The sequence below is a fragment of the Psammomys obesus genome, unplaced genomic scaffold (genome assembly GCF_907164565.1).
Source record: "Psammomys obesus unplaced genomic scaffold, mPsaObe1.curated_primary_1811, whole genome shotgun sequence".
NCBI classification, from domain to species: Eukaryota; Metazoa; Chordata; class Mammalia; order Rodentia; family Muridae; genus Psammomys; species Psammomys obesus.
Window position 1 is genome coordinate 65,875,958 of NW_026585504.1, and position 17,719 is coordinate 65,893,676.

The 17,719-nt window shown below is 48.8% G+C and overlaps 1 protein-coding gene across 1 annotated transcript in view; it reads left to right on the forward strand.

Annotated features, from left to right (window-relative positions):
- Mgat5 (alpha-1,6-mannosylglycoprotein 6-beta-N-acetylglucosaminyltransferase) overlaps positions 1–17,719 on the forward strand; it is a 275,296-nt gene that overhangs the window by 113,483 nt on the left and 144,094 nt on the right. The window contains exon 4 of the mRNA XM_055602025.1: positions 3,233–3,394. Coding sequence (XP_055458000.1) covers positions 3,233–3,394 — 162 coding nt within the window. The remainder of the gene's footprint in view (positions 1–3,232; positions 3,395–17,719) is intronic.

Sequence of the window (17,719 nt, forward strand, 5' to 3'; positions counted from 1 at the left end):
AGGCCAGTGTCTGACATATAGGTTCAGAAGCTGCAAAAAGAAACGCTGGCAGACAGGTTCACGGTGCTTCTGAAGTCCCACCCAGGCTGTCCTTAGTTATCTGGCATTAAGAATGAAACAGCTGGACAGTCCTTGTGTCTCGGTAGGATGCATTGAGTTAACTAGGTAAAGTCAGCAGGACGAAGGAGGGAAAGATACAGCTAACAGTGTTGTGATAGCTTGGGAAGGACCAAGTACCCCTTTCTCCATCATCAAGTCCTTCCTTATTCCGCATCACAGAGTCACAGACCATTAATAGAGATAAAAGCCACTCTTCATGGCAAAGTATACTTTTAATTCTGTGTGTTTATATCTCTGTGTGTTTTTCTGCCTCTGTATATATGTCCGTCCCCGTCTCCCTCTGTGTGTGTTTCTCTGCCTCTGTATATATGTCCGTCCCCGTCTCCCTCTATGTGTGCATATATGCATAGGCGCATGTGGAGCATGTTGGTGGGTCCCAGAGGCCAACACTACATCTTCTTCAAGACTCAACAGTGGGGCTGGCTCGTGAGCTTCGGGGATTTACTTGTCTTGACTTCCCTAGTGCTGATATTCAGGGACATGTGCCATGTGACCAGCTTTGTACATGGGTGCTCGGGTCTCAGGGTCCCAACTCAGGTCTTTTGCAGCTGAACCATCTCCCCAGCCAGAGCATGTCCTCTCACCTGATAGTGTGCATGCTTGGCGTCCCCCATGGGAAGTGTTCCACCCTGGCTACCACCGGTAACTCCTTTAGGGCTCTGTTCTCTAGTCCTGTAGCTTCTTAAACATGGTCTCACAAGGTCCTAGCACTTGAGAGCCCATCATATTAGCTCGTTTTCTGTTTCCCTGGACGAAGAAGGAGGGCACAGCCCCTCCTTGCTTCATGCCTTGTGTTGGCAGCAGCGGTCGCGGTGGTGGTTGGAGGCTGGTAGACAGCATCCTGTCTCACTCTGGCATTGCTGAGTGTAAAACCCTTCCTCAGATTTTCTCTGAATATCCCAGCGGGCGGCTTGGAATCCACAGAATTGGAGTATGTCCTTTATTCAGTGTTTTCTCCAGTGAAGGCTATTTTGCCCCTAGGATATATGCAGCATTGTCTGGAATCCATTTTGGTGGTGGTGGTGGTGGTGGTGGTGGTGGTGGTGGTGGTGGTGGTGGTGGTGGTGGTGGTGGCACTCTTCAGGCCTTGTAGCTGACTTGTATCTCATAATGTAGGTGGTCCCACACTGAATGTTCTCTTGCTGGACAACTGGGAATGTAGACTTCCCGTGTTCGTTACACATTCATGCTTCTGTTCCAAAGAGCTTGTTTCTTGACCCAGGTGAAGCTTTGTGGAAATGTCTGGCAGTTCGGCATCTAACAAAGGGACTCCACTCTTTTGATGTAAGCAGCATAAGAGAGTGTCCTTAGCATTTAGAATACAGCCTCATCCTTACTTCTTTAGTAAGTCTTTCTGAACAATGATGACTTTAGTTTTTATTTCACTATTTTTCTAAATCTGATTATAGTTACTGTCTGGTTCTCCATCACGCCTGTGAATGTGGAATTATGCCCATCAATAACAAACAGAAATATACTCTTTCTTAAAAAATTGAATTGTTAGGCATAGATGAGGGAGGTGTTCTCTATCCCCTATCCCTAACTGATGAGCCAGGTGATAGCTGATGGGGGAGGGGGATATTGTCTTTTGAGAGTATGTGTGTGGCCACTGTAGGTAGACAGCCCCACGCCCATGCACATATGGACACCACTAATTAGACATAGTGGCCTATGGACAGAGAGAGAGGAGGGAGACAGAGACACAGAGAGACAGAGGCACAGAGACAGGGAGGGGTGAGACATGAAGTTGTGTTGGTGGATAGTGAGGGAAGCATGTACATGGATATGGTCATATGTCATTGTATACATGAATAAAGTCCTTACAGAATAGTAAAATGTTGAAGGCTAAAGATGTGGTTCATTTGGTGGGTTGCTTGCCTAGGCACACACAACCTCTAGTTCCAATAGAACCAGGTGAGATGGCACATACCTCTAATTCCAGCACTCAGGTAGTGAGGATGAGGATCAGGGGTTTGAGGTCATTGTTGGCTATACAATGACTGGTTGTATACCAGGCTGGTTCAAGACCAGCCTGGAGTTCCTTAGCCCTCACATCAAGGAGGGAGAAAAAAGATTAGACTAGAATATGATGGTCAGTGAAAACAACAGAGAACTTCATCCTGAAGCTGCTTTGAGGGCGGGCTGCACCTTCAGTCATTCTGTTGTCAGCAGCCACAGTGTCGTGTGGCTGCAGGGCTGAGGGAGGACAGGCCATGCCAGTGCTTTCTCTCCCTGGACCTGGGTCCGGAAATAATCTTACAGCCTTACTCCTTTTGCTCCGTATCAGAGTTGCTTTCAGCACAGACGGATTTGTTTGCTGGAGTCTGGCCTGGTTGAAAGGGGTCCCTGCTGTTGCTGAGATGTGCCCATTTTACGGGGAGAAGTCATTTGTGCCACTTTAGAAACGGTTGAAAACTTTTGTGGTTTGTTTGTGGTGCTGGGGAGGGTATCTTGTGCACATACCCTGTCCTGTGGAGTGAGCTGCACTGCCAGCTCAAATTTTAGTTTTGTTCTCTCTCTTAAAGTGGAAGAGAGGCAGAGAGAGCATGTTCATACTTTATTGTTTTGATGTGCCCGTGTGTGTGTGTGTGTGTGTGTGTGTGTGTGTGTGTTACAGGCAAACATGCGTGTGGGTGGGCAGACCAGAGGAGGATGCTGGGTGTCCAGCTCTCTCCCTTTCTCTTGGGACAAGGTTTCTCTGAAGCCAGAGCCGTATTGACAGGCAGCAAGCCCTGGTGGTCCTCCCTCACTGTCTTCCTCTCCCTAGTGCTGGGAGTCACAGGCATGCATGGCACCACACAGCTCCTTATTAGTGCAGGGGATCTGGACTCAGATCCGCATGCTTACACAGTAACTGGTATCAGCCACTGGACCATCTCCCCAGCCTCTGTCCTGCCTTTTTACATTGTATTTCAAAGCCTTGTCATCCAGAGTTCGCACTCAAGCACGCTACAGTAACACTACCAAAGAAAACACTGCCAAAACATCTCCCAGTGTTTTCAGTACATGTATGAGCTAGTGTTGGGCTGTGGTCACACTCGTCCTGGCACACACGGGCTGGCCATGTGTGGCAGAGCCTGCAGCAGTGTTCACACTCTTTCTTCTCTCCCAGATCTGAAGAAAACGCTCGCCGTGTTGCTGGATAACATACTGCAGCGCATCGGCAAGCTCGAGTCGAAGGTGGACAATCTCGTCAACGGCACGGGCGCAAATTCCACCAACTCCACCACAGCTGCCCCCAGCTTGGTGTCCATGGAAAAGATCAACGTGGCAGGTAAGGCTGGCCGTTCCCTGCCCAGCCAGGGGGCTGAACCCTGCCCAGGACCCCAGCACCAAGGCTCTTACTGGTGCAGTATAACCTCCATAGACTCTGAGATGACAGCCGTGAGTAGCAGATGTTAGAACGCTTTCTTGATTCCCTCAGGATAACTGCTGGTTTCTCTGACATGGGTCCAGATAAAGAGCTCCTAGCATTGAGTCCCACTGATAAGATGCAGAATATAGAGTAAGTGAAATGCAGAGGTTACCAGAGAAGCCCACACCGGGTGGGATCTCGCCCTTCCCGACTCCTGACAGTTGCAAAAGGCTGCTGGTTGTTAGTAGGCCGATGTGGCTGTGAACTCCTGTAATCCCAGCACTCCAGAGTGGGGATTCATTAGGGAGTTCAAGGTCATCCTCAGCCACGCAGGGAATCTGAGGCTCTCCTGGGCTATTGGAGTGCCTCCCAGGAAACTAAAACACGTCAGGGCCAAAGCTGGCAGAAGTCTAACAGATGATAAGGTAGCCCTGCTTTGTAACCCAGATTGGGGAATAAACTGTCAGTGGCTGCAGGCGGATAGAAACGAGTGATTACATTCATGAAAAGGGAAAACAAATGGAAGAAGCCTGTGAAATAATTTCTCATTACACAGATGCTACTCTGGCAAGCAGGGACATAACTCCCGTCTGTAAGTGTAGGATGACATCATGACTAGGTTCCCAACGTTATAAGAGAGAAAGAAAGAGGAAATTTAGGGGTTGGGGTGTGGCTCAATTGGTAGAGTGCCTGCCGAGGGTATACAAAGCCCTGGGTTCAAGCCCTTGTACCTCACAAACCAGGTGTGTTGGTGCACACCTGTAATCTGAGTTTGCAGGGTGGAGGCAGGGGGATCGGGAATGCAAGGTTTTCCTTTGTGGCCTAGTGAGTTTGAAGCCAGCCTGGGCTGTGTGAGCCCCAGTCTCAAGAAATAAAATAAGCAGTAGGTAACTGACACGATAAAGAGAAGCCCGGGGTGCTGGAAGTTTACCGTGGCTTGCTGCTTCCTTCCTGTGGTAGCTCCTCTCCCCACTTCCTGCCACTGTAGAAATGCCTCTGTGTATATGTTGAGCGGGGGATAAGGTAGAAAAGCCTTCTGGCCAGGTGCCACGAACGCTCATGGGCACTTCCGAGTGATTTCCACAGAGATGCAGCTCATATCTCAGACAAGAGAATGGAAACGGTTAAAGGAAAACCTGTTCTTATATCAAAGGCCAATGTTTTGGAGTCCACCCCTGGGCCAGTTTGTGTGTGGTCCCCAATTCCTCTTGTTAGGATGATGTGATATCTGGGGGGCTGGAGGTGAGGCTTATTGGAGAAGTGGTTGTCAGACGCTGTCTGGAATTCTCATATGTGGCCCCCCCAACTGTGATTCGCAGATAAGGGGCTGGGAGGATGGCTCGGCTGTTAGGAGCACTCTTGCTCTTCCAGAGGACCTGGACTTGATTCCCAGCACCCACACCGCACCTTACAACTGCCTGTAACTATAGTTCCAGAAGATCTGATGCCCTCTCATGGCCTCCTCGGGCATCAGGCACACACACGGTACACAGGCATACATGCAGGCAAAATGTCCCCGCCCCCACATATATGTTCTTTCATTTAGAAGATGAAGTTAAGTAGCGGTGTTGCTTTTGAGTGTGAAGGGACTGAGGATGTACTTCTGTCAGCAGAGGGCTTGCAGGTTACACACGAAGCCCTGGGCCACCCCAGCACTGCCGAAACACAGAGTGGTAGCCTATGTTGTCCTCTCCATACTTGGGTGTAGGGGTTGGAAGGAAGCAGTATGATCAGAAATTCACTGTCATCCACAGCTACACAGTCAGTTCCAGGCCACACTGGACACCGTGGTCAGCAGACAAATGAATAAAAGCAGCCTAGTTTACACACACCTTAGCTGCTTTCTGTCCACTCCTTTTTTTGTGACAACTCATGGACCTAAAAGTAGGAGAGATTTTCCTCTCCCCTTTCTTACCTTTCAGTGTCAAAACAGTTACTGCTCCCCATTTCCCAAGCTGGATGAATTACCTTTTCCTTCATCCTTTTGCCCTTTAGCAAGTTTTAATTCACAAACTATCTTTCTAATAATTCCAGTATCTCACCAAAGTGTTAAAAATAACTTTTAATTACAACACAGAGACAGTGTCATCTAGGTCATCAATCCTGTCTTCCCTGCCATTTCCAGCAGTTTCTGTAATTAGACAAGGAAACCTCCCACTGTGCTGAGCTGCTTATTAATAAGTGGGCGCTGTGCCTCTCCCTGCTCTCTCTCAGGGCCCACTCTCACTGGGGGATGCTTGTGCAGAGCTCCTGTCAGACTTCATCAGGGTTCTGCGTTATTTGATTTGTGAGGTAGGGTAGGATTTTCTCCTCTCTCTCTCTCTTTCTCTCTGTGTGTCTACATGTGCTATTTACTCTTCAACATGCATGTGGGGGTTAGAAGTCAATGCTGGATGTCATCGTCAGTTGCTTTCAACTTTATTTGAGGCAGGGTCTCTCTCTGGCCAGATCACTGGTTAGACTGTCCTGACTAGTCCCAAGAACTCCCCTGTCTCTACCTCCCCAGTTCTGAGATGACAGGTGCATTTTTATGTGTGTACCCAAGTTCTCAGGGCCTGGGACAAGCACTCTATGTACAGAGCCATTTTCTAAGTCCCCAGCAAGGTGTTTTCTGTTTTCAACTTTGTTGTTCTGTGATGAGCCTATGGCCTGGGTAAACTTTTATGCCACCACTCTCTCCTTGCTGTGTGTCCTTGTGGCCTAATGGCCTTTGGCTGTCCAATTTTGAGAGCAGGCTATAGAAAGAGGCTGCTTTTCTTGAGTGTCACATCCTCGGACACAGTATCATGGGTGAACTCAGGAATGGCTTGGGTGAATGCTCTCCGATGGGGAACTACTAGTTTACCCAGCTAACCAGTGTCTGGGGGGCTAGTTCCGGGAGCTGGTGACTCAGGTTGAGCATCTACTAAGTGAGCCGCATCTCTAGCCTATACGTTAAATTTCCCTCCATCAGCCCCGTGCTTCTGCCCTTGTGCCTCAGGGTTAGGTCCACTTCATACCTTCAGTGTTCTTATGTCTAATTAGGGAAAGAATAGACACACACAGGATAACAAGCTGTGGCGGTTGTGAGTTGGATGACTAGGGAGGGGTTCTGCAGGAGGTCCCTTCTGGACCTACTCAGGATTGGGGCCGGGAACCTTGTGGAGGAGAAGCTTCCTATGGATTGTGACCTCAAGAAAATGGGGCGAGGAGAAGAAGCTAGGGGCGCCTGTGCAGCACATGCTTCTCCCCCTCCTGTTCTTCCAGGATCCATGCATTGACTTAGCCTGCTTCAAATTTGAGTACCTAGGAAGCAAGTGCTTTGTGTTTTATCACATTTAGGTATTTGGGAAAGGGAAGAGCTCCTGATACCACAGCGTCCACAGGGCCTTTTCTGCCCTCCGTGTCAGTTACTTCACTGTGTCGAAGTATTGGCAGAAGCAGCTTAAGTGGGGAAGGGCTGATTCTGGGTCGCAATTTGAGGCACAGTCTGTCCCGGCAGGGAAAGGATGGCAGCACAGGTGTGAGGCAGCTGGTCACGTGGCATCCACAGGCAGGAAGCAGAGGGAGACAAACGCTGCTGCTCAGCCAGCCTTTTCTTTTTGTGTATTCTGGGAACTCAGCCAATGGATGGTTCCACTCTCAGGATAGCTCTCAGCTAACCCAGGTTAGAAACTCCTCACAGGCATGCTCAGAAGCTTGCCTTCTGGAGATTCCAGACCCTTTAAGTTGACAGTCACAATTGTCACACGACTGACTTCAAATTCTTCATGCTTTAATCACCTCTCGTCCCCATCTCTAAGTCATCACAAGTTGTGGCTTAATTACTTTTGCACTGTTGTCATAAAACACTCTGACCAAGGCAGCTTTCAAAGTTAAGTGCTTAATTTGGGGCTCCCGATTTCAGAGTGTTAGGGTTCATGTCTGTCATGAAGGGGAACATGGCAGCAGGCAGGCAGGCATAGTGCTGGAGCAGCAGCTCAGAGCCCACCCCTCAACCCACAGCCAGAGGGCAGTGAAAGCCAACTGGGAATGGCATGGGCTTCTGAAACCTCAAAGCCTGTGACTGGCGCACTTCGCCCACTGGGCCACATTCTCTAATCCTCCCCAAACGGTTCTACCAGCTGGGGGCCATCCTCATTCAAACCACCAGAACCTATAACAGAGATGTCACCATTTCCTGAACGGTCCTGGAAAGACAGAAAGGCTCCCCCTGCACTTGAGTCTGCTGCTTTAGCTGCCATGGTGTGGTCCCTCGCACAGATGCATCTCTTTCTTAAAGACGTACACGGGTTCACTGGATGGCCTCCTTCTTTCCCTTGACGCTGGGGGCTCCTCTCTGTCTTGTCAGTTAATCAGCACGTTTTGTTTCTCACTCTCTCCCGTGCCTACAGATAGCTGGCTCTAGAGGAAGATGAAAGGGTCCTGCATTAATAATTCTCACCCACTAGCAGCCTGCATTGCTTTTGCTGGTTCGTGGTCCTCAGAGCCCCTTTGTCATCTCAGCGATGGCTTGAGAGCTGTGGGAGAGTTCATTTTTATGGGGTTCTAACCCGACTTAAGTGAGGTTTTTCTTTCTTGCTTCCAGCATGAAGACATGTGGTAATTGCTCAGAAATGCTCTCCCTGGCGTGTCTTTACAGCGTGCTGTGGTGTGGCTCAGCTCACTGATGGTTCTGATTGCTAACTGTTGTGTCTTATTGCTTGCTGATCTATCTTCTGCTTGACTGTAAACTGCTTCTAAATTGGGCACCAGAGCAGTTGAAAGAGTGTTCACTGGATTTATTTTTTTTAGAAGGAACAGCCGTGTGTGTGTGTGTGTGTGTGTGTGTGTGTGTGTGTGTGTGTGTACGTGTGCACGCATGTGCAGACGCCTTCCTTGCTTTGTTTAGTTGCCATTTCTGTGACTTTTTCTCTAACATGGCCCTTTTTCTAAAATTATCATCCTTCAGTTTTTGTTTTTGTTTTTTTGTTCTGCCAGAGTTAATGTGTCCTTAGAGAAATTTAGGTGGAAAATGAACTTTATTAAAATAAAAAGATCAGATTAAAGCACATTTGTGAGTCCTGTTTATCTTCTTAGGGAGGAAGTGAAATGAAAAAAACAGGGAGCAGATTACAAAATGTCCCCACACTTCTCCTCAATCTCAGAGTAAATTAATTTACCTGGATTTATTCTTTGAAGGGTTTGAAAGCGCCCTTGTCAAGTTTCTGCTTTCGTGGCACCAGGAGACCTTTGGTGAATGGTAGACTACTTTTCCAGCCAGTTCAAGGCCCTAGGTTTGATTCCCCCACCATAAACAAGGAGAAAATGATGGTTTGGTCTTTAGAAAGACGTATTTTGAGGGCTGGGAAGATGGCCGTCCTAAGGACCTAAGTGTGATCGCCAGAACCCACACTGAAAAGAACCCTACCTGCTGGTTTATGCAATCCCACTGCTGAAGAGGTGGAGGCTGGCAGGTCCCTGGGGCTTCCCGGATACTCAGCCTAACCTGTTTGGCAAGTTCCAGGGCTGTGAGAGATCCTGTCTTGAAGAGAAAGGTGGGAGGATCTGAGAAGCCAAGGTTGTCTTCACACACACATACATACATGACATACAGACATACGCACACTGACACTCGACACACATCCTCGAAATACATATATATGCACGCACGCACGCACACACACACACACACACACACACACACACACACAAACACACACCCCATGCCTCCAAAAAGAAGACATTTTTCTTTCTGTAGTTTTGGTTTTTTTAATTTTTAGGGTCATGTACAAGGTGTGGGTTTAATCTTCATACATACCCAAGTTCATTCATGCTTACCGGATGTTTAGGTTTTTGATAGGTATTTTGCTTCTCTGTAGCTTTGGGAGTGATGGCCTGTGGAGGACTGGCTCGGGATTCTTTCAGGAACATGCTGAGGGTGGGCAGTGGAAGTGTAGACTGTGATCGTGTCTTCACATGTGTCTGCACTGGTTCTTGAGGGTGGGTGCTCTTCATTCTCACCATACAGCCAAGGCCAAAGTCTTACCCACCAAAGGAACTCGGCACTGTGCTCCCGTGGCTGGCTCCCGTGGCTGGCTCCTGCTGGATGAGCTTCCCCTGCCGTGCTCGCTCATCGTTCCACCCGTTGGTGATTTGCTTGGAGGCAGAGCTTGGCATCCCCTCTCCCTTTTCAGACCGCAGTAGACGGCACTCAGGGGGTTAACGCCCTCTCTTGTTGGTGTGCCTGAGCTTACTCTCAGTGATTCCACGCTGGGGACCCTCCATGGACTGTGAGAGCTCTAGGCTGTACCAGCCCAGAAGAGGGGACACGGCATCGCACTCAGTAACAGAGGCTTGGGTGTGTGCACACAGACACTTGTTGACTTAGCTGTGTTAATGACTTCTCATGCCTGTTACAAAAACACCTGAAAAAAGCAACTTGAGAGGGGGGGATGTCTTAGATCCCACCGCGTGGACATCGAATTTTAGCCACCATGCTTCCATTAACAATAACCGGTCGCTGTCACACAGAAGCTGAGTGTGTGCCTGCTTTGCCTGACTATTCCGTGAAAGCGAAAGAATGGAACGGCAGCACGCAGGCTGTGTTGTGGTCACCGCAGCTCGGGTCAGTCAGGAAGCACGGTCACAAGGTCCACTGTTCAGGCACAACTCACTGACTTTGGTATTTAATTCAACTTGGTTCTTAGGCAGTCCTTCAGAGCACATTTGCCACACACGGTGTTTCCACTACTTGGGATGGAAGCCTTTGAACCTGCATGTTGTTCTGAAAAACAACCACCATAATTATTGTTCTTATGATTTGAAAATTGAAAAAGGTCCCCGCTGAGTTGTAGGACTTGCCTTTAGCAGTGTAATTCTCCTTCTCTGTGATGCTAATGGACCTTGAAATTAAGTTACACCTGTGTTCCTTCCTTGTTCGTGAGACCGAGCAGTGCTTGTGTGGAAGAGGCACCTGAAGGGAGCTCCCTGCCCAGGCTGCGGCTCCCCAGCTCCCTTCCCAGGGTCAGGGATTGGCCAGCTGAGCAGGGCCCCGAATGCTGAGCCTGGCCAGGGAGATGGGATTACAAATGTGCCACACAAACAAGCTCCGCTGTGGCTCTCTGCTTGGTTCTTCACAAGGCAGCAATGAGGACTTGAAGACAGGTCGGCATTTCATCACCTTTGCAGAAGGTGCACGACATTGTTGGTGTGGTTTTTGCTTTGTGTGGTCAAGGGTGTTTTTTATTTTAATCAAAGAACTAAAATTCATGGCTGGGGCATAGCTCAATTGATAAAGTGCTGCTTTGTAAGCCTGAGGACTTGAATTTGATCCCTAGAACTTATGTTAAGGAAAAGAAAGAAAAAGAGAAAGAAAGAGAGTGAGAAGGAGGAAGGGAGGGAGGGAGGGAGAGAGGGAGAAAGGGAGGAAGAAGAAAAAAGGAAGGAAGGAAAAAAGAAACTAAGAAACAAGCCAGGCCTGGTTGTGCACGCTTGCAGTCCCATCGCTGGAGAGTGAGATAGGAGGGAGGCTACAGGGCTCAGTTAGCCAGGCTACCCTATGCGGCAGCTCTGGGTCAGTCTAAGCAGCAAGATGGGCCGGGGAGATGGCTCAGTGGCTAAGAAGGATTGCTGTCCAGTGCTCGTATAAAACGCTGAGCATGGCTGTGCCTGTGCCTGTCACTCCAGACCCCTGAGGATAGATACAGGAGGACATCGGGGGCTTGCTGCCCGAGAGAATAAAGGGGAAAGTGACAGAAGAGAGCACCTGTCCTCTTAGCCACACACACGGTCACGGCCACCGGTGTCCACACATACCCCAAGATCCAGAGCGCCTGAGGAATTAGAAACAGCCAGGCGAAGTCTCTGACCTCCATGTGCATGTGGATAGAAGTGTATACATCCACATGTACATGTATACACACACACACTCACACAAGGCCCAAATACTTGTTAGAATCTTTGGCAGCATCACAGGAATCGAGTCTTTGTTGGTGTGAGGTTCACTTTGTGAGGCCAGGGATGTTTTGATTTAAACAAAAAGTGCAGTTCAAGAGAAGCAAGTAAGGCTGACCCTTGGGGCTGTGTGTCTGCGGCTCTGTGTGATTCTCAGCCCTGGGCAGTTTTGCAGCCTTGGGAACACTCGGCACTATCTGGAGTCGGTCGTGGTTGTCACAGCTGGGAGGTCCTATTTATATCTCATGGAAAGAGCCTGAGCATGCTGCCTAACCGCCTCTGGCAGCCAGTGCAGCCCACACAGCGGAGGCTCTCCAGCCTCAAATGTCAGCCTGCTGTGCCGTGGAACTGCAGTTCCCAAGGCTTCCCTGCAATCTGACGGTAGGTATCAGTTCCAGGATGGTCAGGGAAGCCGGGTGTCCAGTTTAGGGCTGACTAGATGGCTCAGTAGTGACCAGAGGTCAGTTCCTGAAGCCCACATAAAAGTGACAAGAGAGAACCAACTCCACAAACTTGACCATGGCATGCAGGTACTAAAACACACACATACTGTTACATATAGACATATACACATCATCATCGTCGTCAGATAGGGGTTGGAGAGATAGCTCTGTAGTTAAAAGCAGTTACTGCCTCAGTTTGGTTCCTGGCACCCACATTGGATAACTTACAACCAGTTGCCCGTAGGTGCAGAGGATTCAACATTCTCTTCTGGCCTCTGCAGGAACATGCACTCATTAGCACATCCCCACTCCCCGCATAGGCATAATTTAAAGTTAAAATATTTTGAAAACCAACAATAGTGATAGATAAAGGTGTAGCTAGATGCTTGGTTCCAGTGTTAAGGTTTCTGGCCCAGGCTTGGTGGCATACACCTTTAATCCCGGCATTCAAGGATGCAGATGGGCAGATCGCTGTGAGTTCGAGGCTAGCCTGGTCTACAAAGGGAGTCCAGGACAGCCCAGGTTACACAGAGGAACCCTGTCTCAAACAGACACGCAAACAAAAACCTTTTTCCTTCAAGCCAGACTGTGATGCTTCCCTCACCCCTCACCCTGTTTAGCTTTGTAACTAGTCTCTGGTCCCTCCAACAAAGTAGATTACATTCTAAACTTGCAAAGCTTATTTTGGAACCCTGACCTCAACGCCTTTCCTGGCCCACACCCAGTGCAGTTTTGGCAGCGAACGTTTTGCCTCTGCATATATGAAAGGTAATTAATTTCTTTTCATGAGAAAGCCACCGACTCGGAATAACGATGGCACAAAGTGGTGTGAGACAATGGATTTAAATTGCAGAACGTTGGGGAGAAGAAAATCCACTTTACTAATTTGAAGCAGAGTGTATATATAATTATCAGGATATGAGAGGGTACAACTAACGACTCGGGGAAAACAAGTTAAGGCCCCAGAGATCAACTTTATAGCATGAAGTACCCTCCCCATCGTATTTAGCACACCTGGAGAAGAAGATGAAACCAGGAGGGTAGGTTGGAGCTGCTGGTGAAGAGAGTTCTAAATAAGACTATAAGGTTTCTGCACTGTACTGGCTGTTTGGGATGGTGCAGGCTGGAGAGTGATGAGATTGGCTGTGATTTTTAAGCAATAGTGAACACACAGGTGTCAGAGAGGTGCAAGGGAAGGGAGTTTATTCAAGACTCAGGTGGGACAAGAGTAGGGAGACGGTTGAGAGTTTGCCTGTCACACACAAGGCCTGGGGTTCTGTCCCCAGCACTGTGCAAGCCTGGTGTGGTGTAGCAAGCCTGCCAGGATCCCTACCCTCAGGAGGTAGAAGCAGGAGAGTCAGGTGTTCAGAGTCATCCTCTGCTGTAGTGAGAGTTCAAGGAGAGCGTGTGCATTCCTGTGCTTTCTCCTGATGTGAGAAAACAGTGGCCAAAACCAACTCAGGGGCGGAAAAGGTTTATGTCAGCTTGGACTCCAGCCTCTGAAGCAGGGACCACCAGATGAATGCTGCTCTCTGGCTTGCTCCCTCTCGGCTTGCTTCATTGTTTTGATACAGCCCGGGACTGTCTGTGCAGAGGTGGCACCACCACAGTGGGTTGAGCCCTGCTCCTCCATCAACCATCAGTCAGAAGAATGCCCCATGGACCTGCCTACAAGCCAGTCTGATGAGGGCTGAAATCTTGATTGAGATTTTTCTCTCCTCACATGATCCTCGCTTGTATCAGCTGACAAAAAACTAATCTGGATAGCTTGTTTGTCTGAGATTCTGTCTCAAAACTGAGGTGGTGGGGTTGAAGAGGCACCTCTGTGGTTAAGAGTGCTTGCCGAGCTTCAAGAGAACCAGGGTTCAGTTCCCAGCACCCACACAGGACAGCTCACAAACCGCCTGGAACCGAAGCTCCAGGGGATTGGATATCTTTTTCTGACTTATCCAGGCACCCACAAGCATGCTTGTGCATACACACACACACACACACACACACACACACACACACACACACGAACATATATAAATTTAAACAAATCCTTTTTAAAAGGGTAGAGATAGGGCTATGGAGGTCCTGCCGCTCTCTGCGGAGCCATAAGCAGTTAATGGTTGCTGAGAGGAAATACTGTTTCCTCCCTGGCATGGCCGCTGGCAAGGTGCCTGTGCTCCCATAATTCACCCCGCCCATACTCCTGTAAGCAACGCAGATTAAACTCACTAGAAAAGGGCTTTTTTGTTTTGTTTTTCTTTTTTAAAGATGAAAGTAGAAGGGGGAGCTACTTGAGAAGAAGAAAGGAATCAATAGGAGTCTAGGGAGAGGAGAGGGTAATGGGGCAAATGGGATCAAAATACACTACACATAAGTATGTAAATGTCATGACCATGATCAGTACATGTCAATAAACAGCTTCAGGTGGGAGAGTTCTGGCGATCTACATAGCAGAAAAAAACGTCTGAAGTTAGAGAAATGAATGGGGTCTGAGGGAAGAGATGTGTGAACCATCCGAGGCTGAAGCTAGAGCTATGGGGACATGGAAGGAAGTAAGACACCATCTTGATTCCCAAAGGTGTAGCTTCACCAGTGCCATGGTGACCTACTCACTGAGGAGACAGCCCGCTGAAGGTCTGTGGGCCCTGGCTAACTAGGGATCTGGTGAAATGTAAAATACTTTAGGCCATTAGTTTGGGCCTATTAGTTTAAAGACAGTTAAATCTTTGGTCCTAGTGCTGTGGGAAAGAAAAGGCCATGAGAAGCATATCTTCAGAACCAGAAGGACAAGGTTCAAACCCAGGCTCAGCATTCATGTATTGGCAGAGGGGGCATGTCTGTTAACCTTTCACCCGAGTTTCTTCTTCTGTGGCATGGGGTAGTAGTACCCGTTTGACAGGATGACTTAGGAAACCGAACTTGTACTAACTACTTTCCTGTTGCTGTGACTATACGTCTGGCCGAAAGACATTAGGGAGTAGAGGCTTTATTTGGCTCTTAATTCAAGAGCCCATCGACTGTGGCGGGACGGGCATGGCAGCCAGGGCATGAGTTGCCCGGTCACATTGCATCCTGCAGTCAGGAAGCAGGGCGATGGATGCCCGTGTTTGGTTCACTCTCTCCTTTTTACTGGGTGGAGGACACTGCCAGTGGGATGGTGGAGCCACATTCAGGATGAGTTCCCCTTCTCTGTAGATGCCCTCACAGACATGCCCAGACATGTGTCTGCTGGGTGACTCTAAGCCAAACAGTGTGAAGACCAACTGTGGAAGCAGCAGGAAAATCAAATAATACAGGGCCGTCACCGTGTTGCTGGTAGTCAGCGTGAGCAAACAGATGCGCAGTAGGTGTTTGTCTGAGTGAGTGAGTGCGCACCAGGTCGACCACTGTACCTTCACACTGTGGGCAGCCGCAGCTTCCTTCACTGCTGCCATACCTGTCTGTTATCGCCTGGCTTGGGAACTCCTAAAAAGACCCTGGAAACCTGACCGCTGTGTTGTCAAAAGAAGTGCCTCTCCCGATTTGAAGGCCGAGCTGCCGCTCTCAGGTCACTCATTCTGCTGTTTCTCGGTGGCTCGTTATAAAGATAATGTAAGGGTTTGTTTTTTTTGAAGAGTTCTATGTACTCACATAATTATTAACAGCTATGTATTCACTTATTTGAACAGGCTGCCTTGTTTTGGAGTGAAGGATTACCCTAAACGCCTGATCCTCCTGCCTCCCTCCCTGGCCTGCTGAGGTCACAGCTGTGCACCGTCACAGCCGTTTGTGCCGTGCTAAGACAGGGCTAAGCCCATCCCAGGCTTCTTGCACGTTAGTCAGCCACTCTTCCAACTGTGATGGATCCTTGGCCCTAGACGTGGCCACACTGGGAGGGGACTGAAACCTCTACCTAGGGTTGCTCTTCAGATCAGACTTAGGACTTGGACATGCTGAAATTAGGCTTGTTTGTTTTGATCAGGAGGTGACAGCCATCGCTCGTCTAATTTGGCTTAATGAGGTATGAGCAGACAGCGATGCTGTCGCCACCCAGATGGGATTGTTCCACAGACACTGTCACATCTGCTTTCTCCCACACGCTCTCCTGTCTTCTGCCTTTTTCTTCTTTACCTGTTTCCACTGATGTGTAATTCCACAGGCTCATTCTGGGCGTCGAGGCTTTAAAACACAGAACCAACTGTGGAATAAAGCTGTTTTCATGGGAGCCAAGATATATATCTGTCTTCCTGTCTTTGAAAGGGGTAGGTTTTCTGTTGAGCTGTGCTTTTGCCTTTGCATACCCAGGACTTCTGAAGTCTGGTGATCTATATGTAACTCCAGGCTTCACACATACGAGGCGAGGGCTCTACCACCAAGGTACAGCCTCAGCTATTTTGTTTGCTGTATGTGTGTGGTGTGAGAGAGATCGAATGTGTTTTACCAACTGAGCCATTCCTCCAGCCCCTTGTCGTGTATGTGATTTTTTTCATTTATTTATTTTTATTTACATTGATGTTTTGCCTACATGTGTGAGTGGTCAGATCCACTGGAACAGGAGTTACAGATAGTTATGAACTGCCATGTGGATGCTGGGAATTGAACCGGAGTCCTCTGGGAGAGCAGCCAGTCCTCTTAACGACTGAGCCATCTCTCCAGCCCCCAGAAACTTTGTTTTTGTTTTGGTTTGGTTTTTTGTTTGGTTGGTTGGTTGGGGTTTTTTGAGACAGCGTTTCTCTGTCTAGCCCTGGCTGTCCTGGACTTGCTCTGTAGACCAGGCTGGCCCGGATCTCACAGAGATCTCCCAGCCTCTGCCTCCCTGGGATTACAGGCGAGCGCCACCGTGCTCGGCTGTCATGTGTGTCTTAACTCTCACCCTCTAGATGCTTAGAGAACCTTTTGGATCTCTGTGACTTTTAGTCTTAGACATGGCTTTCAAACTCTACAACCACCGGGGGTGGGAATGACTTACAGAATCTTTCCTCTGTGTAGCCCCACACCTCCTGTCACATCTAACTCAGGGAGACCCAAGACAGTGCTTGGCCCCTCCCGTGTCTTCTCAGTGTCTTCTCAGTGCACGCAGGGAGGGGCCTTCCTACCGGGGAGTCATTAACCTGTCTAAACTCTATGCTAATAGAAACTTCTGGATAATTACTCTCATTAAGAATGGTTAAGGCAAGCATTACAAGTTACAGCAAGATTTTCGGAGAACAAAGTAAATATTTAAAACTTCATTTTAGGGTGCAGTTAAGTTGGAGCAGAAAAAAGATTAGTGTGAGATGGCGCTGATCATATCTGTCACTTGAGCCACGTGGCTGAAGTTTCAGTCATTTCTCTCCAGTGGCCTTTTGAAGCCCAGCTCTGGGGAGACAGATGGGTGTTCCCAGAAGATGGAGCAGGTCGGTTTTCTTCTTTCATTTCTGTCAGAACCGAGTGACATGGTGACAGAGATTAACTGCCTTCTCTGTACTACTGGGGAATGCTGTGAGGATTAAGAAGGTGGCTCTTGGCCTGTGGCTATGCCATGCCAGGAGGACAGTTGTGTCTCTAGGGCACAGGGCCATTAGTAGCAGCTGAGTTGGCTAAGCACACCCACAGTCTGCCAGGGCCAGGCTGTGCTCTGGGCTCCTGAGCTGTCATCGGGGACACCTGGGAATTCACTGAGCTGTGATTTTCATGCCTGCAGGCGCCCAGTGGCCAAGGCAAGCCAAGTCCCTGCTTCCATGTGTAAGTGAATTACTGGGTTATGTTTTCAAGAGGAGATTCAAGCAACTCTTCTTCCCTGTCAAGGAAAGGGATGCAATTGGACTGTTGAAATTTTAGAAATTACAGCTGAGCCACAAAATGAAATAGAAAACAGCCATTCTCCACCCACCCAGGTTGGGTGACTAAGTTGGTTCATCTGCTGGATACTTTA